Here is a 21869-nt window from a genome sequence, read left to right as displayed (position 1 = left end):
TCAAGTCTGAAGGATGAAATACTTGACCACTTGATTTATTAATATCGCTAAGTCTGCTCAGTTAAATAAATATTCCAGAAATATTTTGAAATAAGTCATATTTTTTAAAATAATTCTTATTAACTTCGTAAATAGGTGTAACCAAAAATACCTTAGCAATTAAATGAATGTTTTTATATAATGCAAAAAAATATTGATTAAAATAAATGAAAGAAAATAATGGGTTTTTCTAATTGTTTCTTAAGTGAGTGAAAGTTTTAAAAATGAATGCAGTAGTTTTCAAATAATATACCTCAGAGATAGAAAATAGAATCAAAGAACATCTCTGGTTATTATATAGCGTTATTATATCCCCCACTTCGAATAATAATAGCATTACTAGTTATAATTTAAAGATAATGTTATTTTAATCTCTACATAACGTAAAACAATATTATTAAGCTTACCATTAATATTTGGGGTAATTATGTATAACAAATCTTCACGGCAATAGGATAAAAAACTGGATTTCTTTAAAAACTCAGTTTACCAAAGGGATCATTTATAACATTATGAGACTATTATAATCATAACATGGCCTACATTATGGATTCAAATGATTTTATTTTCATGCAATTAAAATATAATATATTGGTAATAATTTATGAAGTATAATAAAACATTGAAAATTGTTTTTTAGTAAATTAAACAGACTATAAAAAAGTCAATACACGTTACTCAGTAGATTTTTTAATTCTTTACAATTATGGCTGAAATTTTTTTTTCACAATTCAGTCTGTTTAGTTTTATAATAAAATTAAATTTCATATCCTGTATACAATTTTTTCATAAGTAATTTAAATGAATTTTTTGAGAATTAAATTTTTTACATTTCTAATTGAAAAAAATACAACTTATTTAACTACTTAACAAGTTTTTACGTTAAACCCAAAAATGTGCATTTTTTACTCCCAATTTTTGTGTTTTACGTCAGATATCTTTAAACAAGGTAGAGTTCTAGAACCCATTTTTTTTAATATTTCAGATCAAAACCCATCAGAAACAACTAAACTCGCCCCTTAATTTACCTTCTCAGAATTTCAGAAAGTCTTCATTTCTCTGGGGGAATTGAAATCCGGGCAAAATCTTTCGCTACGCATAACTCACTAACGAAGCATTTTCGAGCCTATGTTTATATGAGCTTTTTTTACTATTTATAGCTGTAGAATCAGCTCCCGAGAGATTCCCATATAATTTTGAATCACTCTGAATATTATATATAAAACACATGCTACACACTGAAATATGCATATATTGCAAGGACAGCTTTCATGAAAAACAAAAATTGCCTTTAAAAAAATACACATACACACACATTATATACATATACATACACAAACACAAATCAATCAAGGTCAGTTTTGGCATATAAAAAAATTTAATGAGTACAACACATGACTTCCTTGTACACCTATTAAATTACATATACACATTTTTTTAAATTGAAAAGTATATAAAATTTTATTCATTAATAACTTTTGATACTTTTCATTTTTTTGTTATTATTGAATTATTATTTATTGTAAAAATGTTGTTACAATCAGAGGTTAATAATTATTAAAACATCAATATATTTAAATTAAAGAAAAAAAAATTAAAAAAAGGAGATGAAGTCAGTCGAACCGATGTGCCTTTCCCTTGTAAGATTCAAAAATTTCATTTATTAAAATTTTATTTGGCTATACCTCTGGAACCAATGAAAATAAGTACCACTTATAATATATCGTTGAAAAGCTCTCGATGAGGACTTATTACTTCAATTACGAAAAAGTCCAAAATCCAATTTTTTGGTCCAGTCGATTGCAATCAAAAGGGGAGGTGCACAACTAGATGTTACAGCAATCCTAAATACAAAATTTAAACATCCTACAGCTAATCGTTTTTGAGTTATGCGAGATACATACGCACATACGTTCGTACGTACAGACGTTATGCCGAAACTAGTCGAAATGGATTCAGGGATGGTCAAAATGTATATTTCCTTTGAAATTTGAGAACCAAAATTTTTCGCGATCACAAAACTTCCTTTATTTCGTACAAGGAAGTAAAAAGAACTGTCATTTATAATGCAATTGTCTTATGGATGAGGGAAGAAAGAGCACCGAAAGGTAATGGAAAGAAGAGAAAAAATACGGTTGAAATGAAGGAAATATGGAAAAAAGGGAGCAAAAAAGAAATGATATTAGCATGGTCCCAAAGAGGTTGCTTCGAATAAAAAATAATAATAATAATAATATTTTTTTATTTGTAAGTCAAGAATTATTAAATTGAAATTCACATTAAAAAAATGAAAATTCGCATTAATATTGACATTTATCATTCATTATATTACATAATATAATGAAAACAAATGTAAAAATAAATAAATTGATATAAATATGAGGATTTTAAGATATTCATGCCTAGCGTCAAAGTTTATGATGTAACTTAATTTACCATAAAAGGAAGTAAATTTTTGCTCAACTGGTTCTAGAATATAATAAATGTATTTATTTTTATCATAATTTAATTTTCGTTCCATTCGTATTGCTTTGAAATGTGGTAACGAATTACTAAAAATATCAATTAAAGATCGAGCAGGATATGAGGTAAAAGTAGGTTTCGTGTAACCAAAGAACCGTCTAATGTACCCATAATTAGTAAGTACTACTGGACTACACCATAAATTTATTTCATATAACAGGATACAGTAAGTTTCATAAAAAAAAAATGTCGAGTACAGTTACCATTTATTGAATTGATTACAACACCCAATATATTAAAAAAAAAAATATATATATATATATATATATTGATCTACTTCTAGCAATACGTATCTCAGTACACTTACCTACTAAAATATCGCCCTCTTTAACTTAGCGCCTACAAATAAATAAATACAACCGACTGTAACCGGGCGGTTTGTCCCGTTCTATCTCCCAAACCATTGCCAAAGAGCACGCCTTAAAATATTTTACATCAGCAACAAAGATTATCGCGTAGGTGAGTTCAGTAACCTTTGAAATATACGTATTAAGCCATCGTATTTATAAGCGATAAAAATTTATTTTTCTTTCGTTTCCCGAAATTAATTTTAACAATCTAAGCTACAAACAAATAAACATTTGGATTAATTTCATTTTAGCATTTTCATGCACACAATTTGTAAATTTCATCCATAAAACATTACTGTTAATTAAAAAAAAAATAAATAAATAAAAGATTAGATTACCCTTTGCGTCGATGAGTTTACCAATAGTTCGATGGTTAATTTTGTACGGATTTGAATACTAGACAGTGGATACCGGTGTTGTTTGGTGATTGGGGTTCAATTAACCACATATCTCAGGAATAGTGTCAGCCTGAGTTTGTACAAGACTACATTTCATTTATATGTCATAATATCATCCTAATATCATTAGGCTGTACGGGGGGGGGGGGGGATGCTTATTGTTCGCTATTTGAACAGATTGCAATGTACACATTAGGAATAATAAAAAAAAAAAACACTCTTTTTAATTAGGATTGAGTTTACATTCTTAAACTGTGGATATTTATATACCTTCTATTAAATTTGAAGGCCTGTTTACGTTGTAATTTATAATAATTTCTTCTGTAAGGTTATATTTCAATTAATTATATTACCTCTGTAAATTAAGGTTACTTTGAATAATATAAAATTATACTATGATTTCAGTATAAATGTTTAATTAATTGTGATAAAAACTGAAGTAAGTTTTAATTTTTTCGTCTAAGCATTATAATAAAATAAGTAAAATAGAAATAATAATAAAAATATATCGCTAATTAATAATCGAATTAGTAAATAGATAATGTGCCAAATAAGATTATCAAAATTAAAATTGTTAATTTTTTTTTTTACCAACTTTTCCAAGAAAAGTAGTTACTACTTTCGGTCGTAAGGTGGGTTTGGGGAACTGAAATATAATCTTCTTTAAGTTTTGGGCGTGAGGAGTAGGAAAATACAATGTATTCAAAATTTAATTTCCTTATATATAATTTTTTTTCCTGAAAATTCAAATATTTTATTAGCATGCTTACCACTGTGTTAATCGATCGTAAAATAATATTGTAAAGAAAAAACATCTTGCACAATTATAGAAATAGTTAATAAAATGTAAAACCTTTTACGGTTATCCACATTGTCAGTTGATAAATAATATAATTATATGAAAATATGAATAAATAAAGTATAAATAAAAATAAAGTTTTAAGTTTTTTTTTGGTTTAAATGAACAAGTTGAATTGAAAAACGTAAAGATTTGTAAAACACCCGATAACCCTTTTTTGGCACGATCACCATATTTTCCCTTTAATACAGCAATTCTGGCTACACTGTCCGGGAAAGTAAAATATTTAGGAAATTTGTAATTTAACTTTAAACGGAATGATGTAAATTTTTATTGACGCGCGTTACTACTTCTTACAAGTTTAGATGTGATATGTATATATGCGTATGCATAGTATTACTGATACTGTGGTAATTGATGTGTCGTCCGTTAACAAATAATAGCATCTAGGTACTGACAGCGTCCGCGTGACCACCATACACCATTCAAAAGAAGAGGTTAGTTTTCTGTTTGTGTACTAAATTACCAGTTCATTAATCATTTTACTTTTGTTTTTTCTTTTTAATTTTAAAGCTTGTATAAACATGATTTTTCTTCGATGCAACTGATTTATACTGGTACGTAGTAAATTTTGTAGAATTCATTATTTTATGAATTTATAAATAGTGAAGTGGTTTACCCTTAGAATTTATGAAGCTGAAAAATGTTCGTTGCTTTATTAATACGACGATTTTATTTATTAACAGTATTTATCTAACATGTAATCTACAGCTGTTAGATGTTTCATGGCTCGTTGAGAAAACGAAATGATAATGAAAAAAAATAAATAAGAAATAACCTCTATGAAGACTGGTAAAGAGAACAGGTTAGTTCTAAATACTGCATGTACTTTTTTTCCCCGTTTAGCCTCTGAGAATCACCGTCAGAGGATGATATGTATGAGTGTGTGTGATGTCTTAGGTCGACTATTTCTGAGATGTGTGGTTAATTGAACCCAACCATCAAAGAACACCGGTGTTTCCACAATCTAGTATTCAAATCCGTATAGAAGTAATTATATTTACTAGGATTTGAACGTTGGAACTCTCGACTTCGAAATCAGATGATTTGCGAAGACGCGTTCACTACTAGACCAACTCGGTGGGTGGTATGTGCTTATCTGTACGATTGTCAGTTCATCTAAATTGATAATTGCACGCTGCAATTGTATTTATGCTGTAGTTAATTGTTAATAGGTAACACTAACTTGTATACAAATTTCGGGTTATTTGATTTATCGATTATATGGTTCTATTTTAGCCTCTTTTAATCTGATTAAACAAGTTGCAAAGAGTAATTTATAAATTAATAACACTATTAAATTCGGATATTCCGTTATTAATTTACCCAGGAACTAATATTAGGACTGCATTAAGAAGTCTCCAAATAAAAAAAAATTAAAAACTGTGATTCAACTTTTACATTTTTTAATTTAAGTAGGCAATATTCAAGCTCTAATATTTATTGAATGAAACTATTTTGTTGATGATTTGATGTTTAATTTTTTTTATTTTGTAGAGCAAGTGTTCCCATAGGATGTTTTTTTTCCATATAAATAAATGGAAAATTTACATAGTTTTACGGAGAAGATTTTTATTTTTTACATTTTTTTGTTATCATCATTTAGTATGGGATTGTTACGTGTAATGATATATAGCCTATGTTAGTGTGATAATCAAATATTTTCATACAAACTGCAAGGAAGTTTTAACTTCCTATAAATACATATGACGTTTTAAAATATATGATATATGACATTTTTTTAAATATAGTTTAAAATGGTAAAAGATAGCAGCACTTTGAGTTTATGCCCTAAATTAGTGTACATATAATTAAAACCTTTAAGTTTTTTTTACAACAGATTTTGAGGATTTATCTTTGTCTTAAAATTTATAAACTAAGGATGATAAAAAATACCCAAATCCATATTTCAGAAAGCCTTAGCTTATGCTTATGCTTAGCTGTGATCTCTTTACATTATTCTCCTTACTGCTTCTGTTTTCAGTTTTATATGCCAATCCTTTATTTTAAATAAAATTTAATCAAAAAAATTAAAACTATATTTAATAAACAAAACCCACTTTAAAAAAATACTGTAAAGAATAAAAAAAAATATAACAGTTTTTGGTTTACTTATTTTTTACAAATTTTTTTTAGACATAAACCGTAATTTTCTTTCTAAAACTCTTTCTTTGACTTTCCAAAACTCAAAAGTTTTAAAAAGAATTGGAAAAGTGAATTTTTATTAGTTCTTGTAACTTCTTAAACTATTCATTATCAGTTGAAAAAGTATAAATCTTTTCTATAAGTTAATTGTTTTTATATTATATATTTATAGTGATACTTGGGAAAAAGTGGTTGAACACTCCCCTGGTGTTCTTCCTGCATATTGTAAGAAGCAAATGAAAAGAAAGTACTTGAAGACATTTCTCTTTCCAGAAGAGTAATTAATGCTTTGGTGGTTAGTGTTAGCTATTGTTTGGTACATTTGTGGTCTTTCAGTTATACATATGCTGTTAGGTCCGGGGTTCGATAACAACATAACATATATATATATAATAATTATTATATATACATTATAATTATTATTATTATAATAATTATATTAAATTATATAAAAATTATATTATGACAATATAATTTTATTGTTGGATGATTAATTCACTATATAAGAAAAAAACTTATGCATGGGAATATGAAATGGAAATTTGTAGCATATGGAAATTGCTGTGCCAGATTGGAATTCGAACCCAGAACCTCCAAATGAAAGGCCAAGATGCTATCATTCTGCCTTGGAGATCGAGTTAATGTGGCCTTAAAAACCAATTCCATAAAAAAATCATTGCAGAATTATTAGAAAGGTTATTAAAAATATTACTATAAGCAAAACAGAGTTATTAACAAAATCATTATTTTGGACACAGCTATAATAAAGTTAAAAAAAAACTCAATTTCCTATATTTCTAGAATTTGTTCTAGAAAGGTTATTTTAATAAGTCGGAAAGATAATCATTTTTTTTTACCACTCCAAAAGACAACTAATCTCAAATGATGTTAGTTAATACATTATCTTTTTCTTACATAGTTATTCAAAAATGGATGACTTCTGAAAATTTTATAAGCTGGGAAAGAAGGAAAGAATGGGTTTGCCTGAAATGTTGTTCCTGGACTGTATATAGGTAACATCTCATTCACTTTCCGATGAAACTGTGGTACAGTTGATCACTGTCTGTAGTTTTTTCTGATAAAGCACTTGTACATAATAAATTAAATGATATCATATTTCACTTTTAGTTAATACTTGATTATCCATTTACCCTTTTTATTTAATGATTTTTTTCTTTAAATCGTATCAGCTGAGGTTTTGCTTTCATTTTTCATCAACCACTTGAGTGGTTTCGTATGATTCTCATTCCTTTATAAGTTTGATTAATTTTTAAATTGAAAAAATATTACTACATTTTATATCTTCAGCCTCTTAATTAATATTTTAACCTCTTGTCTTCTAGAGTTTTTATTTTAGTGACTTGTTTCTAGTTTCATATTAATTAAACCTGCACGTTTAAATTATAAAATGTTATTCTTCTATACATACATTTTTATAATTCAGTTCAACTAAATGCATTAAAATAATATATGGTTTATATTATTAAAAAAGAAAAAGAGTGAAACATTTTATGAAATTGGTATCAGCAGTGTGAACTGATCAGAGGTTTGGAATTCAGTTCTTTACAGAATTTGTAAATCATTCAATACTCGTAGATATTACATACGTTTTTTTGTTACGTAAGTGTAATTTATTTCACTCTTTTAAGAGTACATTGAAATTTTTTAGAATAAGAGAACAACAAAAGAATTATCTAGGTTAGAAATTAAAACAATAGTGGACACTGTTAATTATAAAGGTTTTTTTTTGATTGTATATTTATTTTATAAAATTTAGCCTTTTCTGATTGAGTGGATTTACTATAATAAAATTCTGTTTTCTCATTTCAGCATGGGTAGGTAGGAATATTAAAAAAAACAATAGGATGCTGGAATGTGCCTCCTAGATAACTGTAATGTAATGATTTGTCATATTCATTGTGTACACTATCCACGATATGATGGAAATTCAATTTAACATGCAGAATTGGAAATAATCTAGATGATGATTGCCCAAAATTGATTAATTGATTAAATTTTGTATAGCTGTTAGTCTTTTGTCAAAGTTTTGCATTATTTTTTCCTTTAGTCTGGAAGGGAACCCTTTATGTAACACTTGGATTACTTTTGTTTTTGTAGTCTATGTGTGAGTGTTTACAGTACAGTTGTGTGTGTATTTGGAAAGATAAACAATTTTTAAAAAATTAAAAAAAAAAAAATTTTTTATTTTTAAAAAATTGGAAAGATAGATGTAGAGATATAAAAGAAAAAAAACACTAAATGGAAAATCTAATGTAAGGTAAGTCTAGTGGTGAACTTGTCATTGCTTGTCAAATCAATTGATTTCAAAGTCTAAAGTTCTAAGGTTCAAATCCTAGTAAAGGCAATTATTTTTGAACGGATTTGAACACTAGATCATAGATACTGGAGTTCTTTGGTAGTTGGGTTTCAATTGACCACATATTTCAGGAATGGTTGACCTTGAGACTGTCCAAGATTACAACTCATTTACATTCATATGTATCATCCTGATTCGTCCTCTGATATAATACCTTACAATGGTTCTGGAGGCTGAACAGAAAAAGAAAAAGTAAATGGAGAATAGATCTTGTACTGAAAAATAAGAGAAAATTTTGGAAGCTGAAGTTAAAATTAATATCAGAAGTGTAGATGGAAGGCTGTTGTTGTGTAAAGAAAAGAGATCCAAGAAGTTCATAGAAGAACCATAGAGAGATAGAGCAAAATAGAAATATTGTATCCATGAAAAAATTACCTTATAAAGAGCTAGAGGAAAATTAAAAACAAATAAGGAAAGGTGCATGGAGGGGAAGTTTCCATCACTTCAAAACATGTGATAGTCAACAACTGACTGAACAGATTGTCACCCCTCCGCTCTTAATGTTAACTATTCCTGATGTCACCCATCACTTCCAGTCTGTCTAATAGGAGAAAATTTTCCTACTGTGATACAGCATATGCATTTCTCAGTGTACTATAAAATATTTAATCATATTGGTTTTAAATAAATTTAGTTTTTATTATATTCCCTTCAAACACCTTATTTACAAAATGTTTTTTATCTATATCTATAAAATACTTAAAAGGTATGAGGATATAACAGAAGTATTTCATTGATAGTCATCAGTCAATTATGGATAGAACTCCAGGAAACAGTGCTCAGACTATTTTTTTGTACGTTAAGATTATTTTTCGCATTACCTAAACTTTTTATAATCAATTATAATTGACAATTCTTTTGTAAAATGCATTTTCATTTTTACTTTATTAGTTCAGTTTTATTGCAGAGCACAATTTATTAAATTCAATATAAAATGAGAGAGGCTCACTATTCACATTACTACTAGTTTTAGATAGCAGCCTGAAGAAAAACAAATCTACCTGCATGGCATTTATAGATTTGGATAAAATGTACGGTAATTTAGAACGAAGTAGAACATTTAAGATTTAAAAAAATTAAAATTTAGAAAAAAAGAGTTAATCAAAATTTATACAACAATGTATAATACTGCTACAGGAAGGCAGAGAATACAATTGTAAAGCAGATAAAAGAATACAAAGAATATGACCTATCCCCTTGTGGGGCTCTTTATTTTGTGTATGGATACAGCAGTGAGAGGAAGTGAAATAAATATTAGTCTTAATAAATAAAAATAAGAGAACCCCTCAAGGTGGTTGTCCTCAGCAATTGTTTACTTATTTTGAAATAAAAAATAATCATGCAAATTATTATTTGACTAAAGAAAAAATTACATTAGACTAAAGATCAATTTTAAAAGAATTATGTTTTAGTAATAACAGATATATATATGTATATATATATATATATATATAAATAAAGTATTCACAAAGTATTTACAAACATTTTTTGTGCATATTATTATAAAAGATTAAATCATAATTAAAAGAGTTGTAAACTGAATTCCTCATAAAAAAACCCAGAATTCACATAAATAAATTTATAATAAATTAAATATATTTACTTATTTAAAAATAAGTCAGGTGAGAGTGCACATGTGTATTTATATAAAATGTATAGAAGTTATAGATAAAGATATTATTTGCTTCCTTCTGATTTGGAAATAAATACAATCAAATTATAATGTTTAAAAAACAAGCTGCGTTCATTCATCACAATCATAGATTTTATTAGTGTGTATATGTGATATGTGTATACACTTATGCCCACACACACCTCACAGGTGTACAAATTTATATACATGCATACAACAGAAAAAGTGAAAAATAAGAATGAAAAGTAAGTGTGGTTCATTCACCTACAGCAACATGTTGATGTTCCATTGAGATTTTCATGGAGATTAATTAAAGAAAAAAAAAAGAAATCAAAACCAAAATTGTTGAAATCATTTAGTGAAAAGTGTAAGCTGCGTAAAATTGTTCAATTTGTCATGCCATCTTCTACTGGGAAGAAAAATCTCAACCGTATCTGGAACTGCATTCATGAAGTAGTGACAAAGAATTAATAGCTTTTTGTTGTAAGAAAAAAAAACAAATCCTGTTTTAATAGGAAAATATAATTATTTTTTTTTTAGTTAAAAACATTTTTTACCTTAACTTTTATATTTATGATTTAAAAATCGCAATATAAATCTTCATTCATTTTAAAAACTATTTCTATATCTTAATTTATATAAAATCATAGAGTAATAAAAACATTTTTTAAAAGATTTTCCCTAATTAAATAAAATAATAAAAAACTGAATTAATTTTGACAAAATAAAATTATTAAAATAAGAAACTTTACTGCTTATATGCAGGTGTCATCAATGATATTTTCATTTTGGTTTATTTGATTACTCTGATAGTAATTCAAAATAAAAGATTCAGTTTTATAAATTTTGTGTTTGAGTGGAACAAGGAACCTGAAAGTACTGAATATAGTACATTTATTATAAGAAAGCAAGCAATGGTTTTATAAAAAAATGTATCTTTCAGTTGTGGCTATCTTGTTAAAGAAGTAATGATAAATCTCAATTTTACACCTCATTTCCTTGATATTTGAAAAGTTATCAAAGTTATTGATTATATCATAATGCAAGTTAGAAGTAATTTACTATTTTAGATCAAATTAACTCTAAAACTTAATTTAAAAAAAACAAAATGTACATCGTGTGTGCTTTTTTCCAATGAATACTCAAAATATTTTTTTACAAAATAATTACTATAAACCTAAAACTAATATCCACATCAATTGATTAACAGAATGTTCTAGATTTTTAGTGAATTTTCATTTGTGAATATTTTTTTAAACATTTTCTGCTTTATTGATAATCTTTAATATAGCTCTTTCTTTATATTTAACATGCATACGATTATGAACAGTATTAGCTCACTGTATTTTTTAGATAATAATGAGTATGATGTAAACAAGTATAAAATATAAAATTTATAAATAAATTTAATTAAATCTTTTACAGGAAACCTCAGTTTACTTTCCCACAATTGATCATGAGCTGAGAATAAAACAAGGACGCAATGCCTTTTTAATTCATTAATGTCTTTATACTTTTTAACCTTGAACAGCTAATCAGTAAAATAAAGATGCATTTTTATAACCTCGGGTAAAACTTTGACTTATTCAATTTTAAAAATATGGTACATAAATAAAATCAAACTGAAAATGATATAAAAAACAATTAGTAATGTACGTACAGATAATTCATTCATTACTGACACTCACCACAGAATGGAAGTTCTCCTTGCCATACTCCTGATGGAGAACATGTTATACTTGGTGATCTAAAAAAAAAGAAAATAGTAACAAAAATATTAATAATAAATGAAAATTAGAAGGTGCTTCAAAATATTGCTGTTTTAGTTTTTGATTGAAAATTAAGGCCTCTTGCTTGAGTCACCAGCCCAACTAATTTTTTGCTGTTCACACCACTAATAATAGGGATGAACACATAAAATCTGTTTCACACTATGACTTTCTGTCACACAACTGTTTAGTCATCATGTGTTAGAAATTTACAATGACACATTTTTCTATTGTTGTGGTATGGGCAAATTTAAAACAGAAAGTTGTGCAGATTGTTTTATTGTAATTTTATTTTGTAATGTCACTAACTATACATTTGTTTTTTATTAAATGTAAATAGGAATTACATTTCTATAAAAAATGTAAAAGCAATTAGTTAGAATTTTTTTACACATACCTTTAAAAAAAGAGGAGTTAAATAATTAATTTTACATCTACTATGAAACGAAACAACAACCCCATCCAAAGGAGTACCTCAGGGCCATTGCCAAGCTCAATCCTGCCCATAATCCTGCGGGATATTTATTCCAAATGGAAATAGCATATCACTGTTGCATAAATTAACATGCAAAGATGATAAATTAATGTATGTGTATATTAGCTTTAATGTATACCGCAATAAATTGTTTTTTATTCAGATATTAAGAGCCACTTGAAATTAGGCCTCAGGCCTACTTAAGGAAAACCCTTGAACATCCTCAAAAATCTTGTAGCATATGGGGATTCTAATAAATATATAAACCATTCAGCCGAATTACAATGTTCAGTATTTGTGAGTATAATCAGTACTAAATTAATTACTGTTAATTCATATTTAGAAATAGAAAATTGAAATTAAAAATATATGTATATAAAAATTAGTAATAAAAGTTCCATCAGAACTCTATCCAGAAATTTAATTACACATACACATACATACGAGGTCTGTAAATAAAGTAATGAGACTAGTTTTGTTTGGCAGCCAAAGTGGCAATACTGTAAAGTTACTAGTCAACATATGCTTGTATGAACAGCTGATTTATATTAAGTATTAATATTTTTCGTCTGTTGCTATCATGTGAAACATAAACAAACTTTTTGAACTTTTCATTAAACAAGTATTTGTTGTGCATTACAAAAATGAGTGATACTAATTACGAGCAACGTTGTGCAATCAAGTTTTGTGTTAAACTCTGTGAGAATGCTACTGAAAGTTTTTCAAAGTTGAAAAGGGCGTATGGAAATAACACTGTCACAAGCCCAACGTTTTAGGTGGTTTAAAGCATTTTCAGATCGCTGGGAATCAGTTGCGGACGATCCATGCTTTGGAAGACAGTTAATGTCAAAAAGTGACAGCATGTTGAGCAAATCAGAGACTTGATATAGTACAACTGGCGATTAACTCTCAGAAAGATTGCAGAATAATTGAATTTGAACCATACCACAGTCCATCAAATTTTGACAAATCAATTGGATATGAAAATTTTGTGCAAAATTGGTCCCAAAAACCCTCACTGTTGAACAGAAAAACAACAGGGTGGAAGTGTGTTGCGATCTTCTAGGGCGAATTGAAACTGATCTGATTTTCTAAAAAAATGTTATTACTGGTGATGAATCTTGGATGTTTGAGTAAGACGCAAAAACAAAGTCTCAGAGCAAGGAGTGGCACACTTCAAACCCACCACGTCCCAAAAAAGCAAATCAAGACCATGCTGATTTGTTTCTTCGATAGTAATGGCATCATCCATAAGGAGTTTTTGCCTACAGCACAGACTGTAAATCAATATGTTTACTGAGAAATTCTTGAAAGACTGCATAATAGAGTTGCCCGCGTGAGACCAGCCATCAAAGACAACTGGATGCTGCATCATGACATTGCACCTTGTCACACTGCACTCTCAGTTAATGAGTTTTTGGCAAAGAAAAACATTCCTGTAGTTCCTCAACCACCATATTCAAAAAAAGTTGCAGAGACTTGAGTCCCTGCAACTTTTTCCTGTTCCCGACTTTAAAACACCTCAAAGGACACCATTTTGGAACAGTAGAAAACGTAAAAAAATGTAACTGACCGTCTGGAGGGTATTCCGGTTTCTGAGTTCCAATACTGCTATGAAGAGTGCAAAAACCATTTGAAGCATTGCATGGCTTTCCAAGGGAACTATTTTGAAGATGTAGAGTCCATGTACAATTGGATTTTAAATAAAAAGTTTTTCTGAACTAGTCTCATTACTTTATTTACAGACCTTGTATGTAAGAACATAAAAATTTTGTGTCTGCTGACAAGTGGTTTTTTTAAATTTTTTATACTTTAATCTCACTTACATGATTCTATTTTCAATAACTTTTCGACTTTATTCTAAATATGTAGCTTTTTAGCTACAAAAAAAATAAATATGTGCAAAAACTTCAGCAGGAATGACAGTGCATAAAACAGTAATGCGTCATAAGGTCATAAGAGTGACTGAAAACATTATGATACAAAAAGGTTCTTTTTGCATTATAAGTAAATTGGGTTAAATTCAAAAATTAAGATTTTGAATAAAATAAAGTACAAGTATAACAACTCTTTTAACAATATTCTAGCTGTTTTTGGTTGTTGATCATATGTGTGGTAGAGATGCAGAAGATTATGCCAATAACCCATCTGGTTTGCTCTAGAGGGATACTTCTCGTCATCTCAAATCAGCTGTTTCAAAGTCGAGAGTTCTAAGACTTCAAATCCTAGTAAAGGCAGTTACTTTTATATGGATTTGAATAATATCGTGGATGCTGGTGTTCTTTGGTGGTTGGGTTTCAATTAACCACATTGGGAAGAAATGGCAAACCACTTGTAAAACCTGCCAGTAAAATCCCAATGGCAAAAACATCAATGCCTATGGAATTGTCAAGGGTCAAATACAACTGAATGGCTAAATTTGATTTTTGATGATACCAGTACCTTAGGCAGGGAGCGTACATTTATCAGAAGGTGAATCAACAATAAGTCAATATGATTACAGTCAGTTGTGTTGAATGGAAGTTTTACATTGCTCATCATCGGAAAGTAGAAATAAATCTATAATATAAAAATAGCTAATTATTAAAATATTTTTATTTCATCAATTAATTTAAACTATATTATTTAATTATTACTGAAAAATAAAAATTTATCTAGGATAAAGCCTAAATTAATTAAGACAAATCAACTACAAAAAAAGCATTTTTTTACGGGTTTAAATATTTTGAGTAGTTTTCCTATTCATAGGCTCTTATTTTGTGATTTATGAGTCATTACATTACTGTAATATATTATTTGGAGAAGGTCTATTACTTATAGGTCTATTTTTTGTGTCCCGTAAAACAATTTACTGTGTTGTATAATTTTTTTACATTTAGTTAATTTTCTCTTGAAAAACCTACATTTTGTAAATGCATAATTTTTTTTTTTTAATTTAGCAAAGCTCTTAATTTATTGCATAAGGAAGATATAAAATAAATATTTGTAAATATATATTTTTATATAAAGTTGGAAAATAGTTGATGTGATCTTACCCAAATAATTCGTATCCTATATCACATGTGTAAGTGGCAGTAGTTCCTGTAGTTAGCGTATCAGTACTTAAAACTACTTTTGCATTAACTGGTACTGCCGGGTGTCCACATCGCTTATCTGAAAAAAGAATTGTAATATTATTACATATAAGGTCATCATACAATACTATCACCGTAAATTTATTAGTACATGGAGATAATAATTTATAATATATCTTAATTGTAAGTTTAATGGTTACTATATGTGACATTTATGAGTTGAATATTCACTTTTAATCTAATTAAAAGTCAATTAATTAACTCAAAAAAGTTAAATAAAGTAAATTCAAAGATCATACATTGATAATTGAGAAAATCTTTCCTTAAGGAAGCCTGTCAGGTACTGGAATAGAGGAAGATAGGGAGGGGGCAGTATTTGGGTGAAAAGTAATTCATTGTAAGAGTATGATTGAGTATTTGAGCTGTTAAGACTCAAAACTGTGCTTCAGTTATTATTTACATAATATTTTGCTGTTAATATTTTACAGTTGTTACTGACATAAAAATGGGAACATATTTGATATTTTATAAAAATATCCTTAATTCCTAAACTATGGTGGACAGATATCTGTCCATTATCAGGAAGAAGTCTTGAAATCCTTTAGGAAAGGTTGTTTATCTAATTTTGTAGTTTTAATTTTGAGTAGACCATCTCATTATTCTCTCATTTTCTCATCCTTGAACACATTTTCCCTTTTCTTTCGGTTTTAGTTAGGTCCTGCTAAATTACCGCTACCTGTTCGAATTACTGTATTCTTGAAGTTAATGTGATTTAGTGGAAACAGCTCAGGCCATTTTTTACAGACAAACTTTGTGAAACAAAATCCCTGATTGGCAGCCTATTTATTGGAGCTATATATCATACAAAATCCAGTTTTATTAATATCTTCCGATGCATAAATAAAATTTTCAATTTATTTTTGAACTAAAAAAAAGTGTGCAATCTACCAAGGGATTCAGCAAGTGTTCATTAAAGATGTGTGCTTGTCCAGGTCAACATCAGTCTGTTACATTCATTAATTTAATTTTCATATACTTAATTAAAATAAATATTGTATGAGGGTTATTTCTTTTTAAGGTCCGATCGGTCACAACATTAAAACTACAGCGAAAATAAAAAATTTTTTATTTGTAACAAGTACGTATAGTTACGCTATTTCTCTACAAAGTCGCCACTCCGATATAGACATTTGTCGTAGCATGGTACCAACTTTCCAATACCCTCGTCATACAACGGAGCCTCCTGTGTTTTCAGCCATGTTCCTACGCTGGTCTGCAGCTCGATGTCTGTGCCAAACACTCGATGTCTGGTGATCAGACACTTCCCAACGAAAACTTCTTTGTTACAGCTGAAGTGTGCGGCCGAGCTTTGTCATGGAGAAAGACAATGCTGATGACAACATTCCTTTCCGCTTATTCTTATTCACCCACCATAAAGCTCGGACTTGGCTCCATTCGATTTTCACCTCTGCTCATATGATACGCTGGCTAGGAGGACAACATTTTGGCATAAATGCATTTCATGTTTGTGTTACCAAATATAATTATCTTACATTCTTACTTTTAAAATAAACAATTTTTTTTTACATTTTCTCAGATAATAATACTGTTTTTTTCTTAGACAAAACATACCTAGAAAAAAGTAGAATTTATATTTTATGCAAGTGTTCTGAAAGGCAACCTTTTTTCTCTAACAAGAAAAAAAAACAGCTGTTACCTTTCAGCTTGGTAAGTAAAATTTTGTATTGTTGTCACCAAATAAAAAATAGGTGACAATATTTGTTTATTAAATGATCAGAAATTTGGAATATAGTCATTATCATGTAATTTTTCAATGTAACTGGCCATCAGAAATATTTTTATTATTTCATATAGTTAATATTATTAATATACATGTCTAATGTACTCATATTATATTTCTCTTTATTGTAAGAGTTCAGTCACTACATTATGTTAAATAAAATTGATGTATGTTTATTTAAAAATACACTGCAGTATTTTTTGTCACATTGTGTAAATCTTATTAAACTAAATACCTTGAAAATATATTAAATTTTAATTTGCGGTTGAGTATTTATTAATAGTATTCTTATGCTATAGATAATAAAACTCATTTTCTGAGTCATGTTATATTTATTATGAATATGATTTGTACATCTCTTTAAACTTTATATTTCCTTCATTATAAATTACATAACACATCCTTTTCTTCAACATTAAAATACAAACATGGTATGAAGTGTCTGTCTGAAGTATTATGTTAATTAGGGTTTTCCTATCAAAATTAATTAGTCTGAAGTTTTAGATTCTATTATAATTAAATCACGGGATGATAATTATTTAAGTAATTACTACTTGAAGAAGTATCATGTTATAAAAAAACTTAAAACATTATTTTGTTTATCTTATATGAATTTTGTTTTTTAGATTTCAATCTATAAAAAGTTTATATATATATTTAAATAATTATTTGTAAATTAAACAAAAGTTGAATTATAAATATATGATTATAATATAAAATAATAGTGTAATAAATATATATATGTGCTGTATAATAATATAATATATGCTTATGTGTTAATATTTAAAGAACTAAAGATCCTGTTTTCTAGATAAAATGCGTCCAGTGATAAGAAAAAACAAAATTCCTTACAATTTGATGCTTACTTAATAGGGATGAGTCTGGGACCATCATCCTAATATTGAAGGTTGTGAACCAAGAATAAAATTTCAATCAGCCAAAACCCAGATTTAATAAATCAGTGCTGATAATGAAAGTTAAACAATATTATATAATTTAGTTTTCTTGGGATTTATTAATGGTTAACGTTTGCATTTTTTTTTTTTTTTTAATTTTTATTGTAAGACTATCTGATCAAATTTTGGATTACATAATGATTAAAATAATTTTTCTGTAATTTTATTTTGAATAAAGTATTTCATTATATACTTAGCCATTCACCAATTTTAATAGACTGTTAATGTCGATAAATTTATTTGGCAGATTCTCAATTAAATTCTTGCTTCAGATTTTTCATACTCTACAAATTTTGTCTCTCATATGTTACTGGAATTGGGAGATGTCTGTAGTTAGCAACTGAGAAAAAGACCAGTCTTTACTCGGTAAAATAAATAAAAATTAAAACACAAAAACTTATTAAATAACATCATTATGCTTCATATTTATGATTTCAGTTACCACCAATATAAATTTTGTACTACTACTTACATGCTACTTTAAGCGAAGTTTAAGATTTTAAATTATTATAATGTATTACTGGATTAAATTAATATTAAACATAGTATAATAAAATATTCTAAAAACAAAGATGTATTTATGTTGAATGCTGTAACTTACTAATTGTGGGTGATCTGACAAGAAACAATATGCTCATAAAAACATATTATGGTATAACTGTTTTCAAAAATATTAAGCATTTATTGTCAGATTTAGTAGAGAAATAAGTGGAATGATTTCTTATACTCTTCATTGCTGGGCCAAAAAATAGTATATTACGTATCGGGGTATGATACCCTCCAAAATTAAGGTTGTATTCAACCCTGACACCTTAATTCTGTTTTTAACAGAGAATGGTTTTATTATATTATATTCTTTAAAAAAGCAACTATGACTAGTGAATTGTACCTCAAATACATTACCTCTGAGGTAATGTAAGGTCCCAACAGATGGTGCAAAATAACAAGTTAGTATTTCCTTTTTTGAGGGTGACATTGTTAATACTAGGGCTATTTGGAGAGTTCTCTACCTGACATAGAGATGTTGCATTTTGTGCAGGTATGACCAAATGATTATGATATCTGTCAAGTATACTCCTTATAACTTGTGCTGTGAAGTTTCAGATATTAGTTGTTTGCATATGGCGATCAAGTAAAGGAAGCAAGTTTGACATTTTCTGAAAGATGAATATAATGGAAATTATACCTGTAATAAATTATTTTGTTGTAAAAGGTTTAACTCTGATGGACTGTAGGAGCAGGTGAAAGTGTACCAAAGAAACAGTTCCATTTACTAGAAAAGTCATGACTATGATTATTTGGGGTTCTCGTAACGTGATGCTCATAGAATACCTGGAAAAGGAGGGACTGTCTCAAAGGAGTGTTATCCTTCACTACTAGACCGATTGAAGGATGCTGTTCAGGCTAAATGTCCACTTCTAGCGAAAAAGAAAGTGCTCTTTCGCCACAGCAATGTGATGCACACACATCTCATGTTGTTGCTGCAAAACTCTATGACATACGCTTCAAAGTCACCGGTTTGATTCTCATCAATTACTTCCTCTTTCAGAATCTGAAGCTTGTCGGGCAAAGATTCAAATCAAACAATGAGTTTATGTTTCAGACAAGTAATTTGCTTTTTTTTTTATTCAGTTATTGGACTTACAATGTATTTCCAGTGAATAATATTTTTTTGCATTTTGTTGATTTTAGAAAATTTTATTTGTTTACAGGAAGTGGTTGAAAGTGATTATTATTACTCTTGCAGAAAGCAACTCAGAAATTATCTTTCTTAGTCAGGTGCTTTTTATACATCAAGGCCCTATGAAATACTAGGATAAATTGTTGGTGAGAAAAAAAGTATTATTTTCATTATCTATTCTTAAGTATAGAAAGTAGTTAGCTACTTAACATCTGTTAGTATTTAAGCTTGTTTCTCACAGGTAGTCATATGATTTTTGGTGTTCTTAAAAACACCATATTTTATATTCTTCAAAGGAAAGACTCGCAGCTTATGCCAATAAACAAATTGAAGCATAGTTAAAGAAAAATTACACTGTTTTTGTTTTGCAACATATAATTAGAAAGTAGAAGATTGCAAAATAGAAGTTGAAGATTAGTTAATTGGTGCAATTCATGGCATTCACATTGAATGTTTATATAAAAATAACCTGACTTTTATAAAATTCATTGTAGATCTTTTAGCGATAAGATTATATTAGTCATAGTGACTTGAAAACAAATATCAGTTGGATAAAAAAATGAAATATAAACTTTATTTAATCACAATATAAGATGAATAAAATATTTAAATGTTTTTATCTCTTGAAGGTCTAGAAATGTTTATTTTTCACTAACATGTAGTCAATTTCCACTTTTTTGGTTTATTTTAAAGAAAGAACTTTGAATAATGCCAAGTTTTAAAGTTGTTTCTTAAGAAAAAAACAGAGGGTTCTGTACTTTTTTATCTTATAGTAATGGGTTAAGAATGAAAATCTGCTGGTTCCGGGTTTACATTATTTAGAAATAACTGTACTTAAGAGCTTTTCAGAATTTTAACCCTTCAGCTTACTAAAAAATAATGAAAGAACTGGCAGTACATTTATATAGGTACAATGAGTATATATAAAAATAAAAAAAACTATATATATATATATATATATATATATATATATATACAGTTGCTTCAATTTGAGGCTACACTTCTTTTTAGAATCATCTTTTTTGACAAAAAAATATATACTTCGGGTATATGAATTTTGTTTTTCTTTCATATTACTCTAATATAAATATCTCTTATGAAATCTTATTTAATTTTACTTTAGTTGACATTTTCTCTTGTATTGTTAAAAAATATGTTTTTGAAGATTTATGATCTCATTACATCTAATTTTCTATGTCTGAAATTATAATCTATCATTAAATTATGTGGTTAGAACTTGTTAGAATGTACGGGCTATTAAGGATTACTTAATCCTTGCCTTATCTATTTATTTTTTTTATTATTTACATATGTGATTCTTTTGTTCTGTCAGTATAGAGTTGATTTGTGTAAGTGAGAGAATTCTATTATGTAAGTAGTATATTAAAAAGTGACAGTATACAATAGCTCTGGGTTACAGCAATTACATTTATTACTTTTCGTTTTCAAATACATGTAACAATGATTTTTCATATTAATTTTTTATTTGTGTGTGAATGTTTAAAAATGTTTGTTATTATTGTATTATAATTTATAAATTTAAGAATTTCTGTGCAATTGTTAAGTTACTGAAAATTTAAACGTTTTTATTATTCAACATTTATCTGCTTCCTCAAATTATAGGCAATATGAGTTATTTGCAGTAACTTGACAGTATTATTCCATGTCAATACCTCAATGAAAACTAAAGTTAAGTAATAGTAATTACACATTTTGCACATTTTAATACAAATACTATTTTAATTAAACTTTATTTATTTCTTAAGATTTAATTCTGTGTAACATAAAG

The 21869-nt window shown here is 27.8% G+C and overlaps 1 protein-coding gene and 1 long non-coding RNA gene across 3 annotated transcripts in view; one reads left to right on the top strand and one right to left on the bottom strand.

Annotated features, from left to right (window-relative positions):
• Window positions 1–21869, bottom strand: part of fw (CUB and Sushi multiple domains furrowed) — a 365438-nt gene that overhangs the window by 43206 nt on the left and 300363 nt on the right. The window contains exons 2-3 of the mRNA XM_075374311.1: window positions 15604–15721; window positions 12013–12071 (exon numbers count right to left, since the gene is read on the bottom strand). Of these exons, the coding sequence (XP_075230426.1) occupies window positions 12013–12071; window positions 15604–15721 (177 nt within the window). The remainder of the gene's footprint in view (window positions 1–12012; window positions 12072–15603; window positions 15722–21869) is intronic.
• Window positions 4429–21869, top strand: part of LOC142329600 (uncharacterized) — a 30296-nt gene continuing 12855 nt past the window's right edge. For both annotated transcript variants that reach the window (XR_012757528.1, XR_012757527.1), the window contains exons 1-2: window positions 4429–4606; window positions 20112–20226. This is a non-coding gene — a long non-coding RNA (uncharacterized LOC142329600). The remainder of the gene's footprint in view (window positions 4607–20111; window positions 20227–21869) is intronic.

Source organism: Lycorma delicatula, chromosome 8, assembly GCF_047948215.1.
Source record: "Lycorma delicatula isolate Av1 chromosome 8, ASM4794821v1, whole genome shotgun sequence".
NCBI classification, from domain to species: domain Eukaryota; kingdom Metazoa; phylum Arthropoda; class Insecta; order Hemiptera; family Fulgoridae; genus Lycorma; species Lycorma delicatula.
This window is presented reverse-complemented; position numbering and strand designations above follow the sequence as displayed.